Here is a 14,776-nt window from a genome sequence, read left to right on the forward strand (position 1 = left end):
GTCTGTACAGACAGATAAAAAGTCGTATGGCGGGGCAGAGAATATAAAACAGGAAGAGATGGGAGCTTGGTCCCTTTTCTGATTGAGAGTTGTGGTGGTAAGTAGTGACTATGGCTGATCCACTACCTCTCTGATCTTTCAGTATATACCCTGATATCTGACTCCAGGTTTCAATTATTAAGACCAATTAGAATTCATGCTTCAAAACACAGATGAGTGAAATTGAAGTATACACACATACAAAAAGGGGGGAGATCATACATGATCATGAGAGAAGAATTAATGTTGGAAAATGAAAAAGGAATCTATACATTCAGTACAACCTCAACCAAAACACTAGTGATACTATTTCAGAACTTTTAAAAACAATATTGAAATTCATAAGACAGAAAAAAAGACCTCTTTAAGTTGAAGTAATCTGTCACACAGGAAAGTTGGCGGTGTTTGTATACCTGATATCAAGACATACTACAGAGCCACATTAGACAAAGCAGCATGAGAAAGAAAGAAAAAAGACACCGAGCCCAGTGAGCCAAGGGTATAGATATGCACGCTATCCAAGAAATTATCAGTCATCTATAGCCAGTTGATTTTTGATAAACAGTCAAAAAGTAAAGACTGAAAGAGATAGGTTCTTTCATATGCAGAGTTCTACATGTAGAAAACCACAGTTTGACCTCTGATTTCATTCTGTAGAAAGAGCCAACTCAAAGGTGATTAGAAAGCAAATGCAAGACCCGGAACTACGAATCTACTAAGTCGGAACATAAAGGCTACACTACATCAGTATGAGTGATGATGCTATTTTTCATCTATGACTCCAAAGGTAAAGAAAACAGAAGCAACATAGTCGAGCAATATTTAAAAAACTAGAGGCTGCTTTGCAGGATAGAAAACAATCACTGGAATTAAAATGTAACCTGTAGAATGGGAGGAAATGCTTGCCACACATTCTTCTGTCCAAGAATCAATATTCAAAATGGCAAAAATTCTGAAGGAATTTAACAACACAAAGTAACCCAATTTAAAAATGAACTAATGATCAGAATATGAATCAAAAGAAATAAAACATCTGAGAAACATAAAAATGTAAAAAATTAATCATCATGAAAATGCAAATAAAAGCTACAATAAGATATCTCTATTCCCAGTGAGAATGATGTTATGGTATAGACATGAATTGCTCCCCAACAAGTTCAATTAGTTGGTAGCTTCTTCGGATGTGAAGTAGATTAAGTTAGAAACAGGAAGACAAACACAAAATATTCTGTACTGTAAGAAACAGTTTGTCTGCATGGAGAATATGTTATAATTGGGGGGAGGTTAGAAAATTGATTGGGGAAGAATAAAGGTGGCACAAAGCCATGCAAGATTGAATGAGCTTTCATATTTTTTTATAGAGTAGGATGACCATGGTCTTCAATATTCTGTTGTAAAATTCTAAATAGATTTTCAAAAGAATGCCTTAAGTACTACAATACAAAAAAATTTATAAGGGTGAGATGAAGGGACACTAATTATTATGATTTAGTCAGTGTCTGCTATCTTCAGTATGGGAGATACCATAATGATCCCCATTAACATAGATAGTTAACTCATTTTATCAAAGAATTTTTAATGATAACCGACTTTAAATTACCAATTCTTAAATTATACTAAATATTGTTGATAATTTCAGCTTAACATTTAACAATGTAAAGTAGTTATAGTTGTTTAGATTCTGCATTGTTAAAATATGTGCATGTAATATTTGATAATAATTAATATTAAATGGGCCAGCTGTGGTATTGCATTCCTAAAACCCTCAACTCCAAAGACCCAAAAAGAGGTTAAATACTCAAGAGTAGTCTAAACAAAATAATGTGATTTTAAAAAATGATTTTTGATGTAGTATGATCAAGCGTTACAAAGGGTGTATTATTTAATAAAAAATAAGCATTGGAAAATTGGAATAGGTGAAAATAAAACTTCTGTAGTATATCCACTTAGATTTGAAGGATCTCAACTAACAGCAAAAGTCATAGCATGTTCATGCTAGAGCCCTAGGTCCTGTTCACATTTACCATTACAAAGTTAATTCAAACTACAGATAAAAATGTTAACTCAGTTCTTCACAAAAATAAAAAATCTTAAAATTCACATGGAAATATGAAAGATTTTGACTTTAACATAGTAAAATTATATATAACAAAGCATGTATCAAGCAAGAATTGCAGTTACAGCATTTATACCACCTTTTTCTTTTATCACAACTAAGAAAAATTATAATTATAACTATCTATTCTTAAATTCCATCAAAGACACCAGAAGGATATAATATTACCTAAGTTAACAGGAAATGCATTGTAAGCAGCTTCCAAAACTCTAGAAATGACAGACACATCTTGTTGTCTAGACAGCCACCCAAAGTTCTTTTGTAACATTGTAACACTCATCTCCAGCCAACAGGCCCATAGTATCTGACAAACTTTTCATGAAGCAGTAAATTTGAAGATCTTTTATGCTTTATATTGGCAAAGTTCATCAGTTGTTTTCTCCTGTGTCCTGCAGAATGCCTGGCAGATTCCTTCCTGAAGCAGGAATCTGAAGCATGGTCTCATCTTTAGGCAAGGTCAGCAGTCATTTTTCTGTGGTCCTTATATAGACAGTTCATACAGCATTGTATCAAAGAGTCCAGGCAAGAGCAGGTTCTTGTTCAAATGACTAATAAGCTCTATGAGAAGCCTCTCTCATGCCCATCTTCCTCTTGAAGTAGAGTGGTGTTGCCAGGAGCAGATGTGTCTGATTGTTGTGAAAAGTTTTAAATTCTTAAAACACATTATTGCCATATTCCATAGGTCTTTGATAGGTTTGAAGATTATCTATCTAGCTGAAATTTATCTTTATGTAAGAGAAAACATAATATCACTACAAGCTTGACTATTATAGATGATTATTTATTAACCTATGTTTCTTAGTTATACATTATATTTTTAAATGACCTGTGCAAAAACAATATCTTAATCAAGAGCAGAAATATATATGAAAATATTAAATCTAAAAAACTTCTCATATAAAAATTGCAGGGAATATGACACATTATGAAATGATAAAATATGAGGAGAATAATAGTATTAGAGGAAGGAGTAGAAATCCAGCTTAAATACCAAGAAAATATATTCAGCGAAATCATAAAATAAAGAAGGAAATGCCTATATAGGTATAAGAAGCATACAAAACTCCATAGATTGGAACAAAAAAGAAAGTTCCCTAAATATTTAATAGTCAAAACATTAAACATACAAAACAAAGAAAGAATATTAAAAGCAGCATGGTGAAAAGACCATATGACATATGAAATCAGATCTATTAGAGTTATACCAAAAGATTATAAAAACTAGAATAGCATGGGCAATAAACTGCAGACTCTAAGAGACCACAGATGCCAGCTGAGACTACTTTACCCAGGAAAACTTTCAATAAACTTAGCTCCTCAAAAAAGATATTCCATGACAGAACGAATTAAACAACATCTAAAAATCCGACCTAAAGAGGGAACCAGAAAGAAATCCCCAAACTAAGAAGGTTAATTACACATAAGAAAAAATAGGGAATAAATAATCTCACCCAAGCAAAACCAAAAAAACGGGCAGCATACACACACGCACACACACACACACACACACACACACACACACACACACACACAAACACACCACCATCATCACCACCATCATCACCAAGAACAACCACATCAAAGTAATAGGAATGTCTTTCATTCCCAATAAAAAGATACAGGATAAGAGAATGAACATGAAAATAGGATTTAACCTGCCAAGTCAAAGAAACATCAAGGATAGAGATCACATCAGGATAAAGGATTGGTAAAAGGTGTTCAAATCAAATGGACCTAAGAAGCAAGTTGGTATTGTTATTTTAATATGTAGTAAAATAGACTTTAAATCAGAACTAAACAGAAGAAATGAGAAGTGACACTACATATTCATCAAGGGAAAAATCCAGCAAAATGACATTTAATTCTAAATGTCTATGTGCCACTTTTGTTTAAGAAACCCTACTGCAGTTCAGATCACATATTGACCCTCACACACTGATAATAGAAAACTTCAAAATGCCATGTTCAGCAATAAATAGTAAACAGACAAACCATAAACAGAGAAATGCTGGTGCTAATAGGTGTCATAAATCTACTGCATTTATAGCACACTAAACCCAAACACAAAACAACAAACCTTCTTCTTTGCACCCCATGGAACTTTCTGCAAAGTTGATCAAATACTCAGACATGAAGCAAGTCATCATAGATACAATAAAATTGAAGTAACTCCCTGCATCCCATAAGACTGCCACAGATTAAAACTGGAAATCACCAACAACAGAAATAAAAGAAAAATTACAAACCACTGGGAACTGAACAACCAATGATCTACTGAATAAAAAATGGGTCAAGATAGAAATAAAGAACTTAAACACTATGTGGAATTCTTTGAAAATGAATATATCGCATATGTGAATTAAAAAACTATAATGAAGACAGTTCTAAGAGGCAGGTTCATAGCCCAAAATGCCTACATTTAAAAAAAAATGGAGCTATCTCATACTAGCAACTCAGTGTCATGTCAAAAAGTTCTAACAGAAAGAAGAAACCATGACCAAGAAAGAATCAAACTGTGGTCTGTATTCTATGACATAGAAACAAAGAGAGCAATACAAAGAATGAGACAAAGAGTTGATTCTTTGATAAGCAAAAAAAGATAGACAAATCCTTATCCAAACTAAAGCACAGACAGAAATCATCCAAATCAAAAAAATAAAAAATGGAGATGGCTAAGGGTCCCACTCAGTGCCGCTGGACTTCGGCAGGAAGAGTACACTCGAAGTCATGCCAGGTGCTGCTGTGCTTAGATGGATAGAGGACTCCAGAAATAACCCTGTCAAGTCTCCAAAGTGTGCTTTCTCCGCTTTCTTTAATTGGGCACTTAGTGCTATGAACTTTCCTCTTAGCACTGCTTTCATAGTGTCCCATAGGTTTGAGTATGTTGTGTCTTTGTTTTCATTAAATTCAAGGAAGAGTTTAATTTCTTTCTTTATTTCTTCCTTGACCCAGGGGTGATTTAGTAGTTGACTGTTCAGTTTCCATGAGTTTGTTGGCTTCCTGGGGGGAGCATTGTTGTTGAATTCTAATTTTAGTCCATGGTGATCTGACAAGACACAGGTAGTTACTAATATTTTTTTGTATCTGTGGAAGTTTGCTTTGTTACCGAGTATGTGGTCAATTTTCGAGAAGGTTCCATGAGCTGCAGAGAAAAAGGTATATTCTTTCCTCGGGTGCATGGGGGGGTGGGAGGGTTGATAGAAGGGGAGAGGGTTAGAGAGAAGGGAGTAGGGGAGGAACGGGGAAAGCTCGGTGGCCTGGGATGGGGGGGGGGAGGAAGGATGAATACGGGAGCAGGGAAGAATATATTTCAACTAAGGGAGTCATTTTAGGGTTTACAGGAGACTTGATTATATATGGGATCCCAGGTCCAAGGAGAGATGCCCTAGATTGTTCTCTGGACAGAGGAGAGGGTGCCTGAACCGGCCGTGGCCCATAACCATACTGATGTATATTTTACTTATCACCATAGATCCTTCATCTGGCGAAGGACGGCGATACAGTCGGAGACCCACATTGGAGCACCGGACTGAGCCCCCCGAGGTCCAAATGAGGAGCAGGAGGAGGAAGAACATGAAAAACGAAATCAGTACTGCGAGGGATGCTATCACCCACTGATACAAGGGAACGGATCTAATGAGAGCTTACCAAGGCCAGTTGAACTGGGACTGAACGAGGAGGTGATCTAACCAGATTCTCGGAATTTGGCCGGATTCTCTGACTGTGGCTGGCCCGAAGTCTTTCTGAAAAGCCATTGACTATGATACTGGGACCTGTTTCCTCTGCATATACTGGATTTTGGGGATCCAGTCTGTTTGGACACTCACCTTCCTGGACCTGGAGGGAGGGGAAAGGAACTGGAACTTCCCACAGGGCAGGAAACCCTGACTGCCCTAAGGGACGAAGAGGGAGGAGGAGAGGGAGTGGGGGAAGTGGGAAGGTGTTGGGAAGAGGGGCGGAAATGGAAACTTTTATAATTTAATAAAATTTACAAAAAAAAAGAAAGAAATAACCCTGTCAATAGCAACATGGATTTGAGAAACATTTGAGAGCACCCCTCTACTTTCCCCAGCCATAATATGAGGATGGAACAGAAGCCCCTGAGATGCCCACTAAGATGACAAAGTGCATGGTAGACAGATGATAGAGAAAGATAAGTGGAATTTTTTTTTTAACTCTGAAGAGAGACAGAACAAGCAAAGGTGGCAAGGAACAGAAAATGTGAGTAGGCAACACTATCACCTGAGGCCCTGAAGATGACCCGCCTGTGCTGCCACCAAGGGACATGTCTGGGTCCATAGTCCTGCAGGAGAGCTGGCCCCTCCCACCTACACAAAGCAAGAGAGCTGACCCTGAAGTTGAGGGTTTGGGAGAGCAGGCAGGCTCATCAACTCAGCTACCGCTCAAGCCCAGATCCAGGGCTCTGAGCTAGCCAACACCAATTGTCTATGCCATCTAAGAAGTGCTGGAACATGTGAAGCTTCTGGTCCTACAGAACCAAAGCTGAAAGATCTCCATGCCACAGGGCAACAACTAGTTACCCAAAAGAAGTTCTGGTAAGGATCTAGTAATGATAGTACAGCATTGCCCTCAATGATTCCTTACAATGAACATTTGCAAATAAAGCTGTTTGGTGTGTCACATCATGACACAGTACAGCTTTCACATAGAGATGCTTCTGTTTTGTTTAACTTGTATTTATTTATTTATCATTTCTAATGTTTGGTTTTTGGGGGAGGGGAGGTTTCAAAGGCAGAGGGCAGTTATGTAGGGATGGGATGATAAGTAAGACTGAAGTGCATGATATAAAATTTACAAATAATCTATATGAAGTTTTTAAAAAAAAGAAAAAATGAAATAGAAATGCAGGCATAACAAGAGACAACAAGGACATCTAGAGAATTAAAAAGCCATGTACTAAAAAAAACTGTACTCCACCAAATTGGGAAATCCAACAGAAATGGATAGTTTTTCAAAAAGGTATGGTATACTAAAGTTAAACCAAGATCGGATAAGCAATTTAAAGATATGCATAACACTAGTGAAAGATAAGCACTCATCAAGAGTTTTTCAACCAGAGAAATTACAGGGCCAGATAGTTTTAATGCAGAATTCTACCAGACTTTCGAAGTTGCTTTTCTCAACTCATTTTTTGAGGACACAGTTACCCTGATACCAAAATCAAATAAATATCCAACAAGGAAAGACTTACAGACCAATTTCACTTATGTATATAGATGCAAAAATACTCAATAAAGTACTTAAAAACCAAATTCTAGAACAGATTTAAAAATATCCACTAAGATTAAGTAAGCTTCATCACTGATTGCAAGGATGGTTCCAATTACGAAAATGAATAAATATAATCCACCATATAAACAATTTGAAAGAAAAAACAATATGATCATCTCTGTGGGTGCAGAAAAGGCCTTTGGCAAAATCCAAAACCCTTAATGATAAAATTCCTAAAGAAATTATAAATACAAGAGAAATATCTAAAGATAATGAAGGGACTTTACAGCAAGCCCATAGTCAACATCATATAACATTAAGAGAGACTTAAATCAATCCACCAAAAATCAAGAAGACAAGGGTGTCCATTTTCTCACATCTATTCAATTTAGAAATTCAAGTATTAGCTATAGAAGTAAGACAACTGAAGGAGACCAAGGTGATACATTCATAAAGGAAGAAATCAAAATATCTTTATTGGTAGTTGATATAATAGCTTATTTATAAATATAGTATATTTTTGGAGTCTCTCTCTCTCACATACACACACATATTATATGGGTATGTGTGTTTGTCCAAAAATTCCACCAGGCAACTCCAACAGATAATAAACACTTTCAGCAAAGTAGCTGGATACAAAATTCACTCACAAAAATCAGTAGCACTCATATATATTTATGGCAAGTGAACTGAGAATGAAATTAGGAATACATTGCCTCTCACAATAGCCACAAACAATATAAAATATCTTGTGATAACTCTAACCAAACAACTGAATTACATGTATAATCAAAATTTTTAGATGCTTAAAAAAGAAACTGAAGAAGAGATCAGACACTGGAAAGATAGCTCATGCTTGTGGGTCAGGAGGATTAATACAGTAAAAATGTCAACTCTACCAAAAGCAAACTACAAATTTAATGCAATCCCCCTTGAAAATACAATATAGATCTTGACAGAAAAATCTCAACTTTATATGTTAACAAAACTAAGAAATAACTCATGAATGATAAATAAATTCTGAACAATGAAAGGACTGATAGTTATATCACCTATCCCTTATTTCAAGTTTTAATAATAAAGAAAGCATGATACTGTAATAAAAACAGTAATGTTGATAAAGGGGATTGAATTGAAGACCCAGAAATAAATCCACATAGCCATGGACAATAGATTTCTTATTGCAAAGCCAGAAATACACAGCAGAAAAAAGATAGCATCTTCAAGAAATGGTGCTGGTCAAATTGGATGTTGGTATGTAGAAGAAAGCAAACAGATCTATAGTTATCACTCAGCAAAAAACTCAACTCTAAATGGATCAAAGAGCTCAACATAAAAACAGATACACCAAACCTGATAGAAGAGAAGGGAGAAAACAACCTTGAACTGACACAGAAGAAGGTTTTCTTAACATAAAATAAATAGGGTAGGAACTAAGATCAACAATTAATAAATGGTATCTCAATAAACTGAATAGCTAAAGAAATGCAGGATTTTGTATTCAGTAGTGAGACTTTTTTGTACATAGAAAATATGTGTTTACAACAGAATTCTTCCAATTCATGACCTTTGTTAAAATGCCTTATTTATTTATCCAAAGGGAATAGCACAAAATATTATAAAATCAATTTAAAAATCAGAATTACAGTTGGGCATAATCAGTCTCAAACACTAGACAGGTCCCCACCAATGCCAAAAAAGGGGGTCTTTCTTTTCATCACAAGGAAAATGAGCAATTTAATTAAAAGGCCCTGAAACTTTCACATAAATTTAAAGAGTTTGCCATTTTCTTAACTCTATAAGAAAATTAAACAAGTCAACTTAACAGGCTTGTTAACAAAGACACTTTACTTTACCTTAACAGCCTGAAATAAATCCTTCAAACTAGGTCCAAATTCCTTATTTTTAAGTCTCTTGTCAAAGGAGAGATGTTCCTTCTCTTTCTCAAGCATTAGCTTTTGTGCACCTATAGGTCACAAGCAAACAGTCTTTTGATATGCCCAAATCCATAAGAAAATATAAACCACACATTTGTCTGTGTTACAATAATCCCAATTTGTTGTGGAAAGAAATGTGAATTATTTTAAACAAACTAAAACCAACGTATATGTTAGAATGCAAATTCTTCTACAGTAGTACTTCACAAAAGACAATTTCTTGGTTATAAAAGTTTCCTACATCTGCACTGCCCAATTCTGCAGTCAAGCACTATGTCTGTCTTTTAACTGCTGGAAGTGTGTTTCCTATGGCTGAATTAATTAATTCTTAATTTAATGTAAAGTTCAATAGCCATATTCAATAATTGACAGTTGACGACACAGCCCTAAAATGCATAGTTATGGCGTGTGTGTGTGTGTGTATGTGTGTTTGTGCGTGTGTGTGAGTGTGTGTGTGTGTGTGTGTGTGTGTGTATCAAGAGAGAGGGATTCATTCTATATAGAAAGTTCTATTACTCTAGAGAATGCTGACTAAAACACTAGGCAAATAGATTCGAATATACTTCACTTTGAAAAGACACAAATATAAAGGGTTTTTAAAAGGAAATAATGAGTGATACAATATATGCTCATAAAAATGTAGCACACAAATGTAATATTTGGATGTGATACTGATTGTGCTGATAAAACAACACTTTGATATTATTCTATTACAGAGCAATACTAGTAGGAGAAACATATTCATACGTAAATGGAGTTTATCTATGCTTCAAGAATGGGAGCCAAGGGGTCAGGATTACTGTAATATTCTTATACTCACCAGGTAGCCTAGGTGGAAAGCACAGGAACAGGGGAAATAAACACCATGACAGCACAGCAAATAAGGTATAAGCACTCCACCAAATTTTCTGCCATTGCCGAAAGTTGTTCGCATTTGCGCTTGAACTGAGAAAAATGGGAAATTTCTATTAAGGTTATTAAAAAATAGATCATAGTTAGCAGGGGTAGCAAGAGAACTCCCAGTTAATTTGCATTCATTTGTAATTTGTCACAATTAATTTTGGGGTTTTGCTGATATGGGTCAGGTGCTAATGTTCAGTTGTGTGGTGTGTTTGCCCCCATTAGAGCCTAACTTTCCCATCTTCCTTTTCAGTGAAACTCCTCGAGTGGAAGACGTTCCTGTTTGCACCGATTCAAAATTATCTCCATTAACAGCTGTGCCCCTGGAAGACAAGTCTTCCCTCTTTATCCTGCTCCTTTAAACATTACACTTGGACAACTGGGGCAGCTTCTCTTGTACATGGCACCTGACCCTTAGAGTCACATATCATCTGACATCTCTTTCTTCGTGACCCTGGCTCCATGGTGCTTGTAATATCCAGAAGTATTGTGTTACTTAGCATTTAGAATCCACTCGTATGTTTTGTTAATAACATGTCACATATTACGCAGTTGTTTCATACTGTGTGTGATTGTGTACCAGAGGAGCAGAGACCTCAGACAAAGCAAAACATACAACAGACTATTAAATGTAAGCAATATCTTTGACAGGGTGATCATATTTATAAGATACATTGTTGACAGCAAAAATACTTCTTTTTATAAATAAGTGATTTGAAAATTCAAAGATGTAATGATTCCACTATGCAACCTGTTGGAAAATACCATGCACTCATTTTCTGATATATATTTAATAATGACTATAATAAATCTTCTTTGAACAACTCTAAGAAGACTAGAGATAATGACATAGCATGCTATTTTCTTTCATGGAAAAAAATTTGACACTTGAATTTAGTTGAAAGATAAGTGCTTTGATTATTTTCAGAATTCCAAATATATCTAGAAAAATACTTGTCTATTTTAAATAATTATTATTTTAAATCTCTTGTTATATACACCTTATTTTATGTTATGTATATGAGTGTTTTGCCTACATTCTATGTATTATGCCACACGTAGAGTTCAGAGAGACTGTTAGACACCCTGGGCTTGGAGTCACAGATAGATGTGAGTCAACATGTGGTTGGTGGAAACCCAATTGAGGTTCTTGGTAGAAAAATCAGGTGATGGCTACTGCCGACCTTCCTCTTTAGCTCCAAAGTGTGTGTTTGTATGTGTGTGTGTGTGTGTGTGCGTGTGCGTGTGTGTGTGTGTGTGTATGTGTGTGTATGTGCATGTGTGCATATGTGTGTGTGCTTATAGACAATAAAATTTCAAATATTAAAAAAATATGATTTTTAAGCCAGTTGGTGGTGGCACACTCCTTTATACCCGGCTACTGCCTCTCTCTTCCTATCCCATCCCAGCTTACTCTCAGGCACCCCTTACCTTCTGGCTCATAAGATCCTCCAACTCAGTCTGTTTTGGGGCTGAGGCTCTGGGACAGGGTAATGAGTGCAACCGGGCAAGAATTCCTTTGTTTCACTAATCCTGTACCCAAGCTAGTCCTTTTGTCTGCAAGGTCCCTGGCCAACAAGGGTCCCTGATCCTGTACCAGAAGATCCATCAGAGAGCATAAGAAGGAAGAGATGGGTGGGCAGCATCAATGCAAAAATTCCTCCAACAATCTGAAAAACAATATAAGAACACCAGAACCTAGCAAACATACAATAGGAAGACTTGAACACCCTAATCAAGAAGAAGTAGAAAATATACACATTATGAAAGTGATAGAGTCCCTTGAAGAGGATATGAAAAACTCCCTTAAAGAAATGGATGAGAAGAATAACAAAAAGTTTGAAGAAATGAATAAATCCCTAAAAGATACCCTGGAAACCAATAAAGAAAACAATCAAACAGATAATGAAAACAGTTCAAGAATTGAAAATTGAAATGGAGGCAATGAAGAAAACACAAATTGAGGACCGGCTGGATATGGAAAATCTAGGTAAATGAACAGAGACTACAGAGACAAGTATAACCAACAGAATAAAAGAGATAGAAGAAAGAATCTCAGATGCTGAAGACACTATAGATAAAATAAGCACACTTATAAAAAATATAACAAATATAACAAATTCTCACCAAAAAACATCCATGAAATCTGGGAAACAATAAAAAGACCAAACCTAAGAATAATAGGGGTAGAAGAAGGAGAAGAATTACAGTTCAAAGGCCCAGAAAATATATTCAACAAAATTATAGAAGAAAACTTTCCCAACCTAAAGAAGGATATTCCTATAAAGGTTCAAGAAGCATACAGAACACCGAATAGACTGGATCAAAAAAAAATCCCCTTGCCAAATAATAATCAAAACAAAAAACATACAGAATAAAGAAAGAATATTAAGAGCTGCAAGGGGAAAAGGTCAAGTAACATATAAAGGGACACCTATCAGAATTACACCTGACTTCTCAATGGAAACTGATGGAGGAGGGTTATCTGTCTATTGTGTTATTTTCATTGGTCAATAAAGAGACTGCCTTGACCCTTAGATAGGACAGAAAATTAGGTAGGCGGAGTAAACAGAACAAAATGCTGGGAAGAAGGGAAATTAGGCATACACCATGGAGCCAGCCACCAGGTCAGACATGCTGAATCTTTCCCGGTAAGCCACACCTCGTGGTGCTATACAGATTATTGAAATGGACTAATCAAGATGTGAGAGTTAGCCATTAACTAACTCTCTAGAGATAATGGGCCAGGCAGTGGTTAAATGAATACAATTTGTGTGTTGTTATTTCTGGGGCTAAGCTAGCTGTGCAGGAACCGGGTGGGATGAAAAGCAGGCCGGCCCGCAGCCCCTCACTACAGGAAACCATGAAAGCCAGGAGGTCTTGGATACATGTGCTGCAGACACTAAGAGATCATGGATGCAAGCCCAGACTACTATATCTAGCAGAGCTTGCATTCAGCATCAATGGAGAAAACAAGATATTCCAGGACAAAAACAGATTTAAACAATATGTAGCCACAAATCCAGTATTACAGAAAGTAATAGAAGGAAGATCACAGCCCAAGGAATCCAACAATACCCACAATAATTCAGACATCCAGTGACCCTTTACCAGCACAATTCAAAGAAGGGAAACACACAAACTCTACTACCAAAAAAATAAATAAATAAAATGACTGGAGGTAACAACCACTGGTCATTAATATCACTTAATATCAATAGTCTCAATTCACCTATAAAAAGGCACAGGCTAAGAGATTGGATACCAAAACAGGATTCAACATTCTGTGCTTTACCAGAAACACACCTCAACCACAAAGACAGACATCTACTCAGAGTAAAGGGTTGGGAAAAGGTTTTTCAATCAAATGGAGCTAAGAAATAAGCAGGTGTGGCTATACTAATTTCTAACAAAATTGACTTCAAACTAAAATAAATCAGAAGAACTGGAGATGGACACTTTTTACTCATAACAGGAAAAATTCATCAGGATGAAGCCTCAATCCTGAATATCTATATCCCTAATATAAAATCACCCACTAATGTAAAAGAAACATTACTAGAACTGAAGGCACACATCAAACCACACACACTAAAAGTAGGAGACTTCAAAACTTCTCTCTCACCAATGGACAGGTCAATCAGACAGAAACCTAACAGAGAAATAAGAGAACTAATGGAAGTAATGGATCAAATGAACTTAACAGACATCTGTAGAACACTCCACCCAAATAGGAAAGAATATACCTTCTTCTCAGCATCTCATGGAACCTTCTCTAAAATTGACCACATAATCAGTAACAAAGCAAATTTCCGCAGATACAAAAAAATATTAGTAACCGCCTGTGTCTTATCAGATCACCATGAAATAAAGTTAGAATTTAACAATAATTCTACCCCCAAAAAGCCTACAAACTCATGGAAGCTGAACCGTCAAGTACTAAACCACCCATGGGTCAGGGAAGAAATAAAGAAAGAAATTGAAGTCTTCCTTGAATTCAATGAAAATAAAGACATAACATCCCTAAATGTATAGCACACTATGAAAGCAATGCTAAGAGGAAAGCTGATAGCTCTAAGTGCCCACATTAAAAAAAAAAAAAACGGAGAAAGCTCACATTAGAGACTTAACAGCACAGCGGAACACTCTAGAAAAGAAAGAAGCAGACTCACCCAGGAGGAGTAGAAGACTGAAAATAATCAAATTGAGCCCTGAAATCAACAAAATAGAAACACAGAAAACAATCCAAAGAATCAGTGAAACAAAGAGCTGGTTCTTTGAGAAAGTCAACAAGATTGACAAACCTTTATCCAAACTAATCAAAAGGCAGAGAGAGACCACACAAATCAACAAAATTAGAAATGAAAAGGGAGACATAACAACAGACACCGAGGAAACTCAGAGAATCATTAGGTATTATTACAAAAGCTTATATGCTACAAAGTTGTAAAATGTAAAAGAAATGGACTTGTTTTTAGATAAATACCATTTACCAAAATTAAATCAAGACCAGGTAAACAATTTAAATAGACCTTTAAGTCGTGAGGTAATA

At 36.0% G+C, this 14,776-nt stretch overlaps 1 protein-coding gene across 4 annotated transcripts in view; it reads right to left on the reverse strand.

Moving 5' to 3' along the window:
- LOC148123308 (solute carrier organic anion transporter family member 6C1-like) overlaps positions 1 to 14,776 on the reverse strand; it is an 81,262-nt gene that overhangs the window by 52,973 nt on the left and 13,513 nt on the right. For all 4 annotated transcript variants that reach the window (XR_015737773.1, XM_087905949.1, XM_087905946.1 and 1 more), the window contains 2 exons: positions 10,145 to 10,263; positions 9,244 to 9,353 (listed from right to left, as the gene is read on the reverse strand). Coding sequence is in view for 3 of the 4 variants with exons in the window: in XM_087905949.1 (XP_087762075.1) it covers positions 9,244 to 9,353; positions 10,145 to 10,263 (229 nt within the window). In the remaining variant the exon portion in view is untranslated. The remainder of the gene's footprint in view (positions 1 to 9,243; positions 9,354 to 10,144; positions 10,264 to 14,776) is intronic.

The sequence above is a fragment of the Myodes glareolus genome, chromosome 1 (assembly GCF_982192425.1).
Source record: "Myodes glareolus chromosome 1, mMyoGla1.1, whole genome shotgun sequence".
Taxonomy (NCBI): domain Eukaryota; kingdom Metazoa; phylum Chordata; class Mammalia; order Rodentia; family Cricetidae; genus Myodes; species Myodes glareolus.